The following is a 17,796-nucleotide window of genomic DNA, read 5'->3' on the forward strand; positions in this document are numbered from 1 at the left end:
GATACAGCTCAGCTTTACTTTGTTGCTGAATGGGTTAGAACGTTTTATTCAGAGTTTTTATTAGAACTCACAATATACGTGATAATGATGGCGTACTAAATTCAATCTCACTTCTGAAAGCTTGCAAGAAAAACAATCATCTTTAAATCCATTAGAAAAGGCAAAAAATAATTATTTCACACTTATCTATCCCAATCAAGATCAGCATCATATATTTGCGAAAGATAACGTAGGAATCAAGTCCTAAAATATAAAAAGTGCTCCACTTGACGGAGCCTGGTGCAAAACACATTTCACATCTAACATCACTGAATAAGGAAGTCCATCAATTTTAGGTTCTAAAGACAGAGACATAAATGTAATATGTAATACAATTGAAGAAATAAATAAAACAGGTGGAGAAGGAGGGATAAAGGTAAAGCCTGAAGGATCAAATGACTGGTTGATTCTTGAACCCAAAGCTTACATTACCCACTTCTGCCATCCTTGTCTTTTAAGCAAAAACTAATACCAAATGCAAATACTATCCCCACTCACACCAAAACTTCTTTCTCAACATTCATGAATTTTGCTTCTTCATTCAGTTTATTATCCAGGACTCTCTTTCCTCAGTAGTCTCTAACTAGTTTGATCTATACTGAAAGGTATATTCAGATCAAATGGGTTCATTCCAGACACCGATTGGAATGAGAAGTTCCACATTGCTGGAAACTTCGTGTGGGTTCCTGTTACAGGAACTGCAGGCAAGAGGCATATTTATTTCATATGTATTATGTCTGTGTTTTTATAACTCCTCTTACATATCATGTTTTTCTTATCTTGAATGAATTTAGATCATATGGGATGAAGTTGGAGAAGATAAGTTCGAAAGGGAGAAGGTTCTTCTGGATTTGGAGCAGGAGTGCCTAGAGGTTTACAGAAGAAAAGTTGATAGAGCAAATATATCTAGAGCTCGTCTGCATCAGGAAGTGGCCGAGGCAGAGGCTGAATTTACTCACCTTCTTTTGTCCCTTGGTGAACGATCTCTACCTGGACGGGTATTTATTCCTTTTAATAACCTGCAGTTGGTAGTTAAACAATCACAACTAATAGCAATGATAAGCAAATAGGATCCTATTTGACACCATCTAAAATGAACATGTTCTAGTTAATTAGTGTCAGTTACAAATTATTGATTGAATAGCATTTATGCTTTTAAGTACCTCTTACTGTTCAAATTCGACACCATCTTCTATTATGAGATAATTTTGAAAAAAAAAAAAATATTAGAAAATAGATAAGTTGCTGACCCAACCTTAAGGAAGCAATACAATATTTGCAAGAGAATCTTCTTAAATGTGACTTCCATAATAATATTTATGCTTTCCACAAGACATCATGAATCAGTGTGGACTGATGGCAGTACTTACTGAACAGCCGGAGAAAAGAGCAGGTTCACTAAAAGAGCAGCTAGATTCAATCACCCCAGCACTCCAGGAAATGCGGTTGAGGAAAGAAGAGAGGCTAAACCAGTTCCGAGGTGTGCAAGGTCAAATTCAAAAAATTTCTGCAGAAATTGCTGGTAACTCAGACAATGAACCTTCAACCATTGTTGTAAATGAGAATGATCTTTCACTAAAAAGACTTGAGGAGTATCAGAATGAGTTGCAAAGACTTTACAATGAGAAGGTACCTTGACGCCATTTATGTTTTTTACCCATCATTGATTGAGAGGGGTGGTATCCTTCAAAATTGTGACATTTCAAATAATTTCTTGTGATTTCATTTGAAGAATGAACGACTTCAGCAAGTAGAGAAATACATAGACATGATACACAGCTTGTCCACGATCTTGGGAAAGGATTCTTCTGCAATCATCATGGAAGTTCATCCAAGCTTAAATGATTTGTGTGGAATAACAAAAAATATAAGTGACACTATCTTAGATAAACTCAATATCACAGTGGAGTCCCTCTTTGAAGAAAAGAAAAATCGGCTGGACAAGGTAGAATACTACTATTTTTTTTTTTAAAGCTTTTCTGTTATTATTATGAGAATACTAACCTGGTGGGTGGCTATTGTAAAATAACTACGTGAGAGGCTTCAAGTATTTCAGTATTTTTCCCTTCACTCATGTGCTTTCCATTTCGCTACTTTGTCATATTCTTGATATATTATATTTTACAGCTTCACCATTTAGGCAAAGCACTGTCAAATCTATGGAACCTTATGGACACACCATATAGTGAGCGACACCCATTTTCTCATGTAATCCATCTGTTGTCACTTTCATCAGCAGAAGTAACAGACCCGGGAAGTCTTACTCTAGAAATAGTCCAGCAGGTAGGTATCTAACTTAAATGATCCACAAAATATCAGAAACTAAATTGTTTAAGAAACCCGTAACTTTTTACAAGACTGAAGCTGAAGTCAAGAGACTGGATCAACTAAAAGCAAGCAAGATGAAGGAGCTATTCCAGAAGAAGCAGGAGGAGCTGGAGTTGATATGCAAGAAATCACATGTGGAGATTCCTTCAAGGGAAGAGATGAACAATATAATTAAACTCATAAACTCAGGTGAATCTAAGAAACTAAGTAATGTGTGTCAATTCCCTTTCAAAAACTGTACATGCTTATGTACTTTAAAACATCAGACTTGAAATTGACTTACATTTACCACAGGTGAGATTGATCATTCTGATCTCCTCTTGAGCATGGATGAACAGATATCCAGAGCAAAAGAAGAGGCTTCTAGCAGGAAGGCTATCATGGAGAAAGTGGAGAAGTGGATGCTGGCACGTGATGAGGAGCGCTGGTTAGAAGAATATAGCAGGGTTAGAATTTTCATTTGAACCTATCTTTATATATAGGTTTAATTAAAGGATAAGTTATCTATAGTATATTTCATAATCCAAATGTGCTATCAGGATGAGAATCGATACTCAGTCAGTAGAGGAGCTCATAAAAACTTGAGGCGTGCTGAACGAGCCCGTATAATGGTCAGCAGAATACCAGGTAAATTTATATACGATTAAAAAACATAATTTAGACCAAAAAGCTGCAAAACCCCATGTACTTACTTACAAACCATGATTGCGATTCCAGCTTTGGTAGATATGCTAATAAAAATGACTAGAAGTTGGGAAGAAGAAAGAAACAAAGTTTTCTTGTATGATCAGGTAAGATATCTTACACTCAGCAACACTTTAGAATATTTATGCTCAAAAGGTATAGAAGAAACAGTCTAAATAATTCTTATAAGAGAATACGTGACATTTTGAATATTCAAAAAACATCCAGCATTTATGCGAGGCTAAATAAGTGTGCGTAATGAATCTCATCTATAATATATTCCATGATGTTATAGTCGTACACACTGTTAGTGTCTCAGATAACCTGATTGATATCAAGTATTAAAACAGAAAACTTGCCGGTGCCATTCTATGAACAGTTTACCTTTATCATATAATCAAGCCATTTAATATTAAAGATTGAACTTTCCCTTAATAAAAACAATTAGCATACGGATACACATGGGAACTCCTTATACAGCCAATGTCAAATTTTCAACTAATGGCGGTAAATATTTTGTCATACGAGCAATTAATGAAATTCTAGCATCTACTATCATGAAATGTGCCGCATCACAAACTCAGTCAAACAAGTAACTCCATAAACCATCTTATATAGCAGAGTTAGACCTCAGAACCTCACAAAAATGATAAAAAAAAAAAAAAAACTAAGCAAGATGCAAATCATGCAGAAAACTTCTAAACTACTAGATTTATTTATGTTGACCTGAAATGGTTTCAGAAAATGTATCAATTTCTTTACTCTTGGTCCAGCATATGCGTTTGTGAATTCCCTTTTAATAGTATGATGCTGTGGTTTGTTGATTTGATAACAGCATAAACAAATGATATCTACGTAGGTACCACTGATGGCTATATTGGAAGAATATAATGTGCTACGACGAGAAAAAGAGGAGGATATGAAAAGACAGCAGGTGTAGTACAGTGACAGACAGCTTCATACATCAGTTTGAACATCAAATTCTGGTTTAAATTAAGTTGTTTGTGAAAAGGTTCTTGCCACGTGAATTGCTATGCCCTAACAACCTTATCCCCACCTCGTTTTTCATGTTTGTTTTTCAGCCTTGGGAAAAAAAGAGGATCCAAAGCCAAGTAGTTGAGCGAGAAAATACTTATACGTCAAGACCCAGCACCAGCAGTAGACGTCTTCCAAGTAGAAGCTTGAATGGAGCTCTAGACACTTCTGTGATCATAAACAGAAGGCTTTCTATGGGAATCCACCAGCTGCCACCCAACAGCATAAACTCAGGAAATCAAGGCGTGTCCTTCATTAAGGATGGAAGCAATGCTTTAAGGAAAAAGATTTTTGGCGACCCTGCCTTCACCTCTCATATGCGATGAGGCATCATCTGCAGTGTCAACACACGATATACCCATTTTCCCCTAAAATTTCTCTGTCATAAACCTAGATTTTGACAAAAATTGCTTCAGAAACCTTCCTTTCCAAGAACACTGTTGTGGACCTGCAAAAAAAATAAGCATGGAGATTTTAATGTACTTGGGTTTCTAATCTTAAGTTGCCGTTTCATTGTTTCATCTTGCAATTTCTGCATCGTGTATTCCCGTTTCAGCCCCAGGATAGCAAGATGCATTTCTTGATGTAGATGTACTTTAATCACAAAAATAATCTTACAAATTTGAATAATTATAACTATTCTTGTATTCACGTTGCAACACATTGAACATGATTTCACAGTGATAAAAAAATTCTCGTTCAACATGTTCTGAAAGGTAAAACTGCTCCCTTGCACAGTCGCTATATAATCTTTGCCAACTACAAAACTGCAAAGCAAAGTTGGAAAGGATCTGTTTGGATACGAAGTCAGAAGAATTTTTTAGCGCTGTTCGACCACAAAAAGAAAAAATATATTTAATACAAACAAAAACTATATCAATAACCGAACAATCTTGATACATAACTAATTACAATCCCTCTTTCGCATTGTTAAATGGTAAATGTTATATCTGATTATGATCGCATACAAAATCTTAATTGCGAGTATAAACAAACGTAACCCTAAGACTCATCTACCGGTACTGGCGATTGAACTTGAGATGGAACTTCCGGCGATTGAGCCTGAGAAGGAACTTCAGGCGATTGAGCTTGAGAAGGTATTTCGGGCGCTTGAGCTTGGGCAGGAATTTCAGACGATTGGGCTTGGGCTGGATTTTCAGGCGATTGAACTTGGGCTGGGTTTTGAGGCACTGGCTTTCGGAAAAACTGATCGATGCGACGAGTACCAGGCGGCGGTGCATCAAGTTTTGGCCGAACAACGGGCTGAGTAGGCCCGTCGGGTTTGGCGGGCCGAGACGGCGGCGGAAGATCGTCGAGGAGAAAATCCCTGGTTGGCTGGTGCCTCTTAACGGCCATTCTCAGGTGTTCCAGATTCACGGTCTTCCGTTTCTTTTCAATGGCAACTTTGGCAGATTTTTCAGCCAGAAATTGGAGGAACAACTCTGTGGAGCGCGACACCAGGAACAACGCTTCTGAACTCACTCTCTTCACATCCTTGTCCAGCGTTATGATCTTCTTAACCCGACTCTTCGGGAATTCGAGTTGAGCCGACACCTCGTTCTCTTCTTCCTCCGCCATAGTAATCTTTTCAACTCTCTCTTCTCTTTCTACGGTGAAGTTATAGACAGAGTTTTCAAATTGGCGGGAACCAGAAATTACGAGGGGTATTATCGTCTTTTGGACCACCCTTTCCCGCCATTCGTGAAAGAAATGCGAAGTGGGCCGTATTAGGCCTTTTTGAATTTTTGGCCCAGGCCCTGACCAGGTCAAGTCTTTCTCTGCGTTTAGTTTAGTGGAGTGCTGGAGTTTGCAGTTGCAGAGTCACGCGTTCGGCATTCGGCGATCACAGAACGGAATGGAGTTTTCTCAAGATGATTTCGATCGGTTACTGTTATTCGAGCACACGAGGAAGACCGCTGAATCAAACTACGCTAGGGATCCTCTTGACGCTGATGTACGTATTGTTCTTCGCTGACCTAATATTCCTTCCTTACACTTATGCATGTGAGTTGCTTTGATCACACTCGTGCTTTAGAAGCTCTGCATGTAATGCATGAAATGAAATTGTTTGTAGTGTCGTTTTTCTGTTATTAGGCAATGTCACATTGCATTATGTAATATTGGAACGTCAAAACATAGATATAATGAAATTTTCTTCGAACTAAACTTTCATCTCGGTGATTAGCGAAATGCATGTTTGGTTTTGAATTATGCAGATTAGTGAGGTGAAACTTCAATTGAATAACACGTAATTGGAAATTATGTTTATGGAGTTATGCGTTTTGAAATTTTGTAGTTTAGAGAATAGCTTAGGTTTATTTTTTTTTCTTACAGAGATAGCTGGAACAAAAGTAAATGTGTCTAAACTTGTATATGAATATTCATACAGAATCTGACCAAGTTGGGGGCAGCTTTGGTCGAGTTGTCGGCTTTCGAGAAGCCTCAGGATTCCAAGGCGATGATTGCAGGTATATCGCGTGTTAAATTGGGCGAAATTTAGAAGTGAATTTTTGTTTTCGCAAAGTGAGGGGCAAGTTACTATGATTGATTGATTTGGGTTTTGGTGGAAACCGACCATCTAAACAGATGCCATTTCAAAGCTGGAAGAGGCTTTGCTAATCAATCCAACGAAGCACGACACTCTTTGGTACTTGGGAAATGCACAGACGTCATATGGATTTCTAACGCCGGATATCAGTGAGGCAAAGGATTATTTTGGCAGGGCACATGAGTATTTCCAGAAAGCTGTGGATGTGGTAATAATGTGATTGCTATATGTGCATTCCTCTTTATTATTACATGCTGTTGCAAATCTAGTAGATACTTAATGGTGGTTTCTGAAATTGTAGGATCCTGAAAATGAGCTCTATAGAAAGTCCTTGGAAATTGCTGTGAAGGTAATGGAATTGCTATGACCACTTTATCAATATTATATTTGCACTTGATTTCATTCTCGTGTTCCAAACTTTACATAAAGATATCAAACCAGCTAAAACTACCTTGTGATGTTTGTTGTGACCCAATGAACGTTTAAATATGTTCTCAACATTTTTATTTAGTAGCATCAACTGTGTTAACCTTTTTTCAACTCAAAACATCATACCCTTCCTCAACTCCATAAGCATTTGTAAAAGAAAACACATCATTCAACAGCATGGTGGAAACACTATGAACCATGTACCAGACAATCTTATACACTAATCCACATTGTACAAAGCCTCAAATATCCCCTAAGCCATTGCTGGAGAAACCACATGAACCAGCCCTGTTTTCTCGTTTTAATCAAACCGAAATGCCACTAACTCATATAACCCCTGTTATCCAAACTGCAACATCCATGAATTATCCACAAATGTCAACCGACCCAGTCGTGAACCATCACCATGAGCAGCCATCACACTTCCTTACCTGCACCACTATACCCAAAATGCTCAGCTTTGAATTTTGATTCCATTGAAAGGCTCAACATCCATTGCCTTTTATGTCATTCATTCTTATTATTTACTTGTCAATGTATGAAAAACTTTAAGATTTTAGTGAATTGGGGGTTTCCGTAGTATGAGTAGTCAAAAGGAGAGATCAGGTTTTAATCTTGGACTTAACATTACATGTTTACTTAAGGGAACAATATTAGTTATCTAATATATTGGTTCTTTTATTTGTTATTGATTTTGTTGTAATCGCAGGACTTCTTTGAGACTTGAGTTTTTAGGTAGGTACATATCTTTTAAAATTACTGTGGAAAAATAATGATAAACAAATTGAATATTATATCTGTGTTTAGGGTGAAAACAATAAAATAAATTAATCAAACAATGCATGTAACTAAATTACAAAAAATCACATGACAACTTGAGAAGCCAAACCTAATTTTTTTTTTTTTAATTTGGTTTGTTTGCTTGTTTGCTTTTTTAATTTCCTACTGTGAGTTCTCCATTCCTTTAGAAAATACGTAGATGCAGGAATTTTCTCATTAGGCTATATATTATTTTCACCATTTGCATCTTTTGCGAATAATTATTTTGTTTCCTATGTTTTATGTTATTTTCAGCAGTAAAACGAATATTTAAGCTTTATTAATTATTTTTACAATTTAACTTTGGTTAACCATTTCTAAACGGGAATATCTTAAGGGTACAATGTTATAATTTTTCATCATTCCTTGGGAAAATTACACTTTTAAGCTTAATATCTATTTTTATAAGCTAGTTTTCAAAATATATAGAGAAAACTGATTAATAAAAAGTGATTCCTACTCTATATATTAATTTTTAAAAAAAAAAAGTTCTTAGTTACTTATTGTCTTGACACCCTCCATTATATCGGTGATAAAGCCTTGTGTTTGCTTGTGGATGTTTGTCATTCGACATTTCACAACCTTTATTCACATGTATGATAAATAACTCTTACTGGTAGAACAACTTAGGTATTCTTTCTATATGCAATCAGGGCAATTGCTTTCTTCATTCCTTTTTTTTTTCTGATAACATTGTTTAACTATATATTTTCTACTCTGACGGCTTGCTGTGAACCATGCTTCATAGGCCCCAGAACTACACATGGAGATCCATAATAACGAGCTTGGTCCGATGAGTAATGCGGGATCCTCTGCTACTTCAAAAGGAAAGGTTGTATGTATTGAAATTTTATTGTATTTAATTAAATTTAGTCTTTGTATTACATATGCTGATTGATGACCTAAAATCAACTTCAACCTGCTCTGTCTTGTTAATTGAAGTGGCTTCTTGATAATTTCAAAATGCTCAAAGCAGCTCAAATGGAGTTTTTGTTTTAGTTCTGTGGAAAAAGCCTTGTTTGACAAAGTTACTCATGATTATTTTGTATGAGATTATACGTATTCAATAATCTATAATGGATGGAGCATGTTATTTCCGATAATCGATCCATGTCTGCTTTAGCCTGTTTATGGATGAACCTTAATCATTCATTGTTTGTCTCATCTCAGGAATCTAAAAGGCAGAAGAACAATGACTTTAAGTATGACATATTTGGATGGATTATTCTTGCGGTGGGTATAGTAGCATGGGTGGGAATGGCCAAATCTAACATTCCACCGTCACCTCCTAGATAAACATTTTTCTTTGATGCATTATTACCTAAGAAATTGGTGATAGGTTTTTCATTTTAGACTGAAACTTGTGTGGTGTCAACTTACTGACTTATTTACCATCAACTTTTTTTCTTGCCGTCCAAAAGATTGGCTTTTTAAGAATGAGCTTTTTTGGCATATGTCGTTAAAGTCTCTGGATACTGATAATGGTATTTTGACACCTAATAAAAAAAATTGATACCCATTTGACGTTATCATCCATTACTTTTCACTTTCTTTTTTACTTTACAAGTACAAAAATTTTTAGTTTTGTTTATGACTATTTTACCTCATAAAAGTAGTGAGGGAATAACCTATATATTTTATTGTTGCAATTCAACAAAATCTCGAAATATGTGACATATGTGCTATGTTGGTGGAATGAAATGAATCCAACTTATTACTTTTAATTCATTGGTTTTATATTTACGTTATGAACAATGAAACCCAAACGTTACTTCACCAAATTTGAATAATGGTAAGAGAATTTTATTTCGGATGATGCCGTTTCAATTCACATGTATCCAAACATCTTTAGCCATCAAATTCTTAAATAATATACCAAATAGTGTTTGTTTTGGTACTTCGTAAGTGGGTAACTTTCTATTTTTTTTTTTTTTTAATATTAGTGTATTTTATATAACTTTTATCCTTTGAGATTTGCGGTGTCGGATAGGGACGTTAATTATTGAAAACATTTATGGTGTCCAAAAACTTCAAATAAAAAAATGAATGAATAATTTAACTTTAAAAATAGAACTGTAGCACAAAGTAAGTTCTTTATAATATAATTTTAATTTATATATTTAAAGGTAAACATATATATTTATACACTTAATATGTATCTGTTATAAATATGTTTAATAATATGGAATGATTACTTTTCTTGCGCATCGTACATGCTAAAATATACTACCTATGATTAAAATCCATTATAAATGAAAAGAATTCAATGTGATTATAATGAATAGTTTAATTATGATATAGGGTTATCTTTAGTTATTTAAAAAAAATAGATTAAAGTTCTATGTTACCATTTATATTTATTATGAAATAAATTGCGAAGAAATAAAGCTTTGGAGAGATAAGTCAGTGAGTTAAGGGTAGATAGAAACTAATATTTGTGCAAAAACGGACTAATATCATTTTATAATTTTCAAATAATACGTTAAAAAAACTGGTGGGAAAATGATATGTATATTAAGTTCTGTTAGACAACTTCCATGACCACTTTTAATTGTGTATTTCTTTTCCGTTTTCTTATTATTAAGACTTTATTTAAGAAAACAGAATCTTTTATAGAACATAACACCCTATTGGTAATGCACCTAACGTTATTGGTAATTGTTCTGATACTCGACTTAAACAAAAAATATACTAGCCTGTTCATATATTTGAGTTATATTAATCCACAAAATTTGTAATTGAACCATTATCAAACAGACACAGATTGTGTACTCATCAAATCGTACTTCAGATTGTGTCCACATCATTGATTCGGCTCAACTGGTTGAAAAACACTGTACTAGTTTTTTTAATTGATTACATTGCTTTTGTTCAACCGCTTCAACAAGCAAAGTATCTCTCAACCCTAATTAATTGATTACATTATACTTAATAAAATAATAATAATCCAACTTAATCCATAATTACCTCCAGAAAAACTTGAAGTCCTGAAGCCTTACAGAACTACATAGAACAAAATCTGAATATGACTCAAGCTGTTTGATTCGCAGTCGAATTTTAAATTGGTTCATCACTCTATGGTTCGTATTTTTGTGTAGTATGGTAACACAGGTCTGTCCATCCTATTTTGACTTGTCACATATTTGATCCGTAAAAGTAAATACAAATTGATTTATATAGTTCACTCCAAATTGATCTGTGTTCGGTATAAAAAAATTAATAAATTTATTTTTATTTAATTAAATTAGTGTTGAAAGGCTCACATCAACTAGAGATAAGTCAATTTCATAACATATAAGTGAAGTGCAAACCTTACAAGCCACTTTTGTGGGGTTGAGTTAGACTTAAAACTCACTTATAACATGGTATTAGAAGCCTAACCTAGCGAACTTTTGTTGACATTCTGTTTCATCCGATATCGGGCCACTAACGAATCACCCACTAATTTCTTGTCCCACGCATGAGATGAATATACCTCGGCGTGAGGGGGTGTGTTGGAAGTCCCACATCGCCCCCGTTTTATGGGTTGAGTTAGGCTTAAAACCCATTTCTAACAACAATTAGTGAAATTAATAATTTATATATGCTCACGTATTAAAATAAATAATATTCATAATTATATAATTTTTAATTTTTAAGTACAAATCAGTTGAAAATAAAAATGACTTTGAACTAAATTGAAACAAGGGAAAAAATGTGAATGAGAGAACTACTTTTGGATTGACCGGATACAAATGAACAAGCTATTTTTGGATAGACTGAATAAGAAATGTGAATGAATAAATTTCTCATAAGAGACACAAATGACATACTGTGTTAGTGTTAATGGAATGTAGAAATTTAAGTCGATGCGGACCAAATATAAATCATTGCTAACCCACAAGTACTACAAGTTATGCATAGGGATGACAACGGATCGGATCAGACACATATAGTACTTATTAACAACCCAACCCACAATAGAAAAATTCCGTTGTTACCCATCATGTTACCTGTCAGGTTACCAGTTAAAAAAATACTTGCGGAAAAACTACAGATACCCACAAATATTTAAAAAATATATATTTTACAAGTTTTTTAAATAAAATTACAAAATAAATATAAAAATAAATTTAATTTAATGTAATAAAATATATATTAAATTTTGATTTTAACTAAACGTAACTTAATGAAATTTATTTTTTTAGCAAGTAATATAAACTCAGGTACGGATAATATGATATTCTCACACAATCTATTTATGAACAAATATTAAAAAATATATATAAATAATAAATACTCACACATATCTACTGTATTTTATTTTTGTAAATATCCGGAAACATATATTTTTTTTATCATCCTAATTATACAAGACAAACCTTAACAAATTATTATCCTAAAATACTCCATCAATCCCTCGTTTTTTTCTTGCAAACATGCGATCCACCCCGTTCAATCCGTAATTCTTTTTTTAAAGAGGAAGAACGGTATACAACACATCCATTCATGGCCTCAAGGTCCACCACTTTCTTTTAATGGTAAGAATAATTTGAGGTGGCAAACTTTCATTGGTCACCATGCAATTACTCATAAGGGAAAGCAATCTAATTGGTTATGTATAATGGCCACTAACACACATCGAAATTGGTGTACGTACGTGTCTAACGTGTGCCCTATGATACACCATGTAACGTTAAAACATCAAAAAGTTGCATAAAAAAGATTCCACTTACATTAATTTTCTTCTCCTAAGTTTCTTCGAAATTGTGGCAAGCAATGTTTTCTTCTATCTCTTGGCAATTCTGCAAAGACAACCTCCTTTATTTGCTTTTTGTACTACTTAATACATTTTTCTTTCGAGATTGGATTTGCGTTAATGCTCTTTTCCTTCACCATGGGATTTAATAATCATTATAATCACTTCATAGATCATTCATATGTATTTGGTGCTTTCATCCAATAATCACTTCGTTGCACAAAGTATCTATTGTTAGTGGGTGTTCTAAATTTTTTATATTTATTATGCTATTTGAAAATGACCATTTCAATTCAGCAAGAACAATAATATTAATAATAATTACTCGAGTGACTAGATTCATAGGCATGGGCGGAGCCACGCTTTCTTTAACTTATTTATAGATAGAGAGGGGTCAATATGTTTTATCATTATTATTATATTTTTTTGTTGAAAGGTGGTAAAAGTTACTTGCTTAACTTTCAAGTTGTTTTTCTTTTATTGCATGAGTTGTACTTTTCAATCATTTAAATTTATGTAACGTGAGAAAGATTTTGGATTTAGATGTTATGGATGAAAAGAAAAAAAAAAGAATTCAAGTAAGAGATTCTAATAAAAATTTGATAAGAGAAATCATGAATTTATGGTTTTCCTCGACTTGAATTATGGATGGAAAAATGGTTGGATCGGATTGATCCGTCATCATGTAGGAAGATTAACGGGTTAGATCATGCTGGGCTGTTAGTTTTTTTTTTTAACTTTTTTAATTTGTTTTCAAAATTTTAAAATTTATTATATATACTTTTATTTATATATACTTATAAATTAATATTAAAAACATATTTAATCAAATAAAATATATTTTAAAATTTTAATTGATTAGTTAATCTTTTTAATTAGATAAAATAACATAATTATTACATTTACATGTTAAATTACTCAATTACAACTAATAATTAAAATTTAATTTGTTAGTGTTAATGATTTATATTACAATACTATTATATATTTACACATCTAAAAATATAATATAAAAGATTTATCTTTTTAACAATTTAAATTTTATTTTTTAAAAACAGATTGGGATGGACCAGAACAGATTGACGAATTAAAATCTTAAACACAACCTGTCCCTTTTAATATGGACTGACAAGTCAACCTGTTGGGTCTAACCCATTTTGTCACCTCTAACTTTAATAAATGGCATTAAACTGATAGAGAATAACTTTGAAGGATCTTTAATTAACATTTACAAGCTTAATTAGTAGCTTATTTATCTCTTAAACAAGAGCATTCAATAAATTAGCCACTATATATATAAGAAACATTTTTAGAATTTATTTGAAGTTTTGTTTATCAATAACGTGTTAATAAGATATACAACACACGTATTCAAATGAGAAAAAAATGTTTAGGTTTGATTACTATATTTAACAAATTAAAATGAAAAAGTTATATATCCACAGTAATTTCTCCAAAAATAAACTACAAAATATTAAACTATTAATAGCTGACTGCCGCACTGTCTTTCAATATTCTCCAAAAGCCACCAAATAAAGAATTAATTAACACTGTTATTTCCATCAATTAAAAAAAAATTGTTATACTTCCCAGGTCACTAGGGTATCTATTAGCTTTGGAAATTTTTATTGTACGGATATGGAACCAATGTTATAATATACAACAAACTTACCTCAAATCCTCAACACATATAATCAACGATTACCATTTCAGATATTTGACATCAGAAATGCCATTATTAAACTCATAACAAGTTAAGTCTCAAGCTAATAAATTTTATTAATATTCAAATATTTTATATATTTTTTTCCAATTCATAAATAGAATGAATCAAATAAAAATAATTGAAATTTGTCTTGAAAATTTGAAGTTCTTGGTCTTGATATAACTAAATGTGATCACTGTGATGAGATTAAATTCCAGCGTATGATCGTGTGTGAAAATAATGTAATATGGCATATTGTAAAGTGTGATTTCTTTATGAAGTAAAGAAAAACAAATTATATATGCCATACAGCTTGCGCTAAAAGGAGAATCTTCGGATACATCAAGGATAAAGCTGTTTTTTTTTTGCCATGAATATTATATACCTGGACACTGTTTATCAATGTTGATTTTATTTCATCATGTCTCTACCTGCACACTGTTTCTGTTTTTTGGAAAATTATTCATTATCTTCTATTTTTTATTTTCTGACGTGATTTAGTATCGATCATTGATTTTTATGAAAAAAAATAATAATAATACAATAATCAATGATTTATACCGAGCCACGTCAAGAAATAAACGATAGAAGTCAAAAAAATAGAAGTCTTAATATTTGTTTTCTTATGAAAAGAGTGGGCAACAAGATGATTAATAATGCACAAGTGTTGAAGGCGAAGAAGAAAATCTTGGGTTAGTGAAGTAGAAAACACATACATATCTCCATTATAGTTAGTTTTATAAGTATAGTGGAACGAGAATCCTTCCCATGATGTTTCTGGGTTCTGTCTGACGTAGATTACGCTTGCTCTATATCATAAGCAAAACCATATATTCTTTTCGTAGCAATCGATCTTCTGCAGAATATCACACACCCCAAATCTATGTATATAACTTTAAAAAACTAGATAATGCGACTTGATGCTATTTTTCTGACATGCGAATCGCAGTATGAGACCATTCAACATTTTATATATCTCATCTTTTCCCTCTAAAGCATTCAATATCAACCATGCATCCACAAATAATCAAACATCATTAACCTTATTAAGCTCTAATCTAATCATTATGTGCTTCATTAAACTCTCGTTAATTGCCATTAAAATATTTTACGTCCTAATCCTTAGGCTAAGGCATCCAAGCGGGATGTCAACGAGACGGGTAGGGTACGGATAATAACTTCAAGTATCCTATTTATTGGATAAATATTCGTCTCGTACCCGTATTCATATGTATTGGATATCTATTTTTCTATCCATTACAGGTTTTATTCGCGGATACCGGTGGTTATGGATATTTTTAACTTCCCTAGATATGAGAGGTTTAACTTAACCATGATTATCCAATTAACCATAGATAAAACTTAACCTTAACCACTTCACTTCACTTCCCATGGAGTCTATATATACCATGCATTGATCCACACACATTGCAACCCAACAAAATCTCTCCTTCTTAATCATGATTCCAACACTTGAAACAATGTTCCAAAGCACCTTCTCTTTTTCTTCTTCTTCTTCTTACTCTTGGTCCCTCATCACTCTTTTCCTCTCAACGCTACTCACTGCTCTTGCTATCTCCTTCAACTACTGGCTTGTCCCGGGGGGGTTCGCATGGAGAAAACATCAGAACCATTACAAACACCATGCAAAACCTCCCGGCCCAATGGGCTGGCCCGTGTTAGGGACCCTGCCTGAAATGGGCTCTCTGGCCCATGCAAAACTTGCTTCCATGGCCACTTCGCTGAAAGCAAAGAGGCTCATGGCACTCAGTCTTGGAACCAACCGGGTTGTTATCAGCAGCCACCCGGAGACCGCGAGAGAAATTCTTTGCGGGTCAGGCTTCTCGGACCGACCCGTTAAAGAATCGGCCCGAACGCTGATGTTTGAGCGGGCCATCGGATTTGCTCCGTATGGGACATACTGGCGCCACCTCCGTAAGGTGGCGGCCACGCACATGTTCTCTCCGAGGAAAATCTCCGATCTGGAGAGCCTCCGGCAAAGAGTGGCGGCTGATATGGTGAGGAAAACGTGGACGGAGATGGAGACGAAAGGGGTGGTGGAGGTTCGAGGGATATTACATGAAGCGTCTCTGAGAACCATGTTGGAGAGTGTTTTTGGAATCAATGATAATGGTATAGAATCAAAAAGAGAAGAGGTGTTGGGAGATATGATCAAGGAAGGGTATGAGTTGATTGCAACGTTTAACTGGGAAGACTATTTCCCCTTCAGGTTTTTGGACTTTCATGGCGTCAAGAGAAGATGTCACAGATTAACGAGTAAGGTTAAGAGTGTGGTGGGTGAGATCGTGGAAGAAAGAAAAACATGTGAAAAGCTGGTCGGAAAAACTGATTTTCTGAGCGCTTTGTTATCGTTGCCGGAAGAAGAAAAAATAGGTGAATCAGATACAGTGGCTATCTTATGGGTAAGTAGTACTCACAACCGCACGTGCTAACGTTAACATTTTCCAATGTTTATGTCTCGTATTGATCATGGGTATGTTTTGTGCAGGAAATGTTGTTCCGAGGAACAGACACAGTTGCTATTCTTCTGGAATGGATTATGGCCATGATGGTGGTACACCAAGATGTTCAGGTGAAAGCCCGCCAAGAGATTGACACGTGCATTGGCCAAAACAGTCACGTGCGAGACTCCGACATTCCGAATCTCCCTTACCTTCAAGCGATAGTGAAGGAGGTGCTTCGATTGCACCCACCGGGCCCGTTGCTTTCATGGGCTCGTCTCGCAACCCATGACGTTCACATTGACAAGGTCTTAATACCTGCCGGCACAACTGCAATGGTTAACATGTGGGCCATATCACACGACTCGTCCATCTGGAAGGACCCGTGGGCCTTCAAGCCCGAACGATTCATTGATGAAGAAGTGTCGATCATGGGTTCAGACATGAGACTTGCACCGTTCGGTGCGGGCCGCAGGGTGTGCCCGGGCAAAACATTGGGCTTAGCCACTGTTCATCTGTGGCTCGCAGAGTTTCTTCACCGATTCGTATTGGTTCCGGCGCATGTGGATCTTTCAGAATGCCTTAAGCTCTCTATGGAAATGAAAAAGCCGTTACAGTTCAAAGTGATTCCTAGGTACAACACCACTAGCTCTTGAACTCAACTTAGTAAATCCATGCACAATAAAGGATATTGTTGTCCAAAAAAAATGTGTTTTATTAAGGTGGAGTTGGAAGTTATGAAACACTGTATGAAAAAAAATGAATAAGTACAGAGTACAAGTTCGAGATAAACTAACTCGTGAACCGTGTGTTATCTTATTTTGAAAGTACAGGATGTTGTTTTAGTAATATCAAAACTCACCCAATCACTCACCGGATGAAGGTTTTGGTAGATCTCTAGTTGAATCACACCAACCACCCCATATGTGTAATGAAAAAATATGTATGTATATATTATTCTGTGTCGTTGTTTAATAACAATAAATTTGGATGGTTTTTTGTGGTAAAA

The 17,796-nt window shown here is 34.5% G+C and overlaps 4 protein-coding genes across 4 annotated transcripts; 3 read left to right on the forward strand and 1 right to left on the reverse strand.

The window, feature by feature from the left end:
* The first annotated feature begins 359 nt into the window (after positions 1-359).
* On the forward strand, positions 360-4,733 carry MAP65-8 (microtubule-associated protein 65-8). Its single transcript, XM_028049641.2, has 11 exons — positions 360-743; positions 834-1,037; positions 1,417-1,668; positions 1,772-1,984; positions 2,167-2,322; positions 2,397-2,556; positions 2,662-2,813; positions 2,907-2,994; positions 3,085-3,158; positions 3,911-3,985; positions 4,134-4,733. The coding sequence occupies exons 1-11, from the start codon at positions 660-662 to the stop codon at positions 4,410-4,412; spliced, it is 1,737 nt and encodes a 578-aa protein (XP_027905442.1). The 5' UTR covers positions 360-659; the 3' UTR covers positions 4,413-4,733.
* Positions 4,734-4,940: 207 nt separating this feature from the next.
* Positions 4,941-5,688, reverse strand: NF-YC13 (nuclear factor Y, subunit C13). The gene has a single exon (XM_028049657.2). The coding sequence runs from the start codon at positions 5,662-5,664 to the stop codon at positions 5,089-5,091; it is 576 nt and encodes a 191-aa protein (XP_027905458.1). The 5' UTR covers positions 5,665-5,688; the 3' UTR covers positions 4,941-5,088.
* Positions 5,689-5,840: 152 nt separating this feature from the next.
* On the forward strand, positions 5,841-9,414 carry LOC114178223 (mitochondrial import receptor subunit TOM20-like). The gene is made up of 6 exons (XM_028064012.2): positions 5,841-6,040; positions 6,476-6,554; positions 6,673-6,842; positions 6,936-6,983; positions 8,631-8,714; positions 9,053-9,414. The coding sequence occupies exons 1-6, from the start codon at positions 5,942-5,944 to the stop codon at positions 9,176-9,178; spliced, it is 606 nt and encodes a 201-aa protein (XP_027919813.1). The 5' UTR covers positions 5,841-5,941; the 3' UTR covers positions 9,179-9,414.
* Positions 9,415-15,739: 6,325 nt separating this feature from the next.
* LOC114193880 (cytochrome P450 78A5-like) lies at positions 15,740-17,796 on the forward strand. Its single transcript, XM_028083851.2, has 2 exons — positions 15,740-16,748; positions 16,835-17,796. The coding sequence occupies exons 1-2, from the start codon at positions 15,786-15,788 to the stop codon at positions 17,441-17,443; spliced, it is 1,572 nt and encodes a 523-aa protein (XP_027939652.1). The 5' UTR covers positions 15,740-15,785; the 3' UTR covers positions 17,444-17,796.

Source organism: Vigna unguiculata, chromosome 1 (assembly GCF_037176805.1).
Source record: "Vigna unguiculata cultivar grain cowpea cultivar isolate G323 ecotype 2 chromosome 1, ASM3717680v1, whole genome shotgun sequence".
Taxonomy (NCBI): Eukaryota; Viridiplantae; Streptophyta; class Magnoliopsida; order Fabales; family Fabaceae; genus Vigna; species Vigna unguiculata.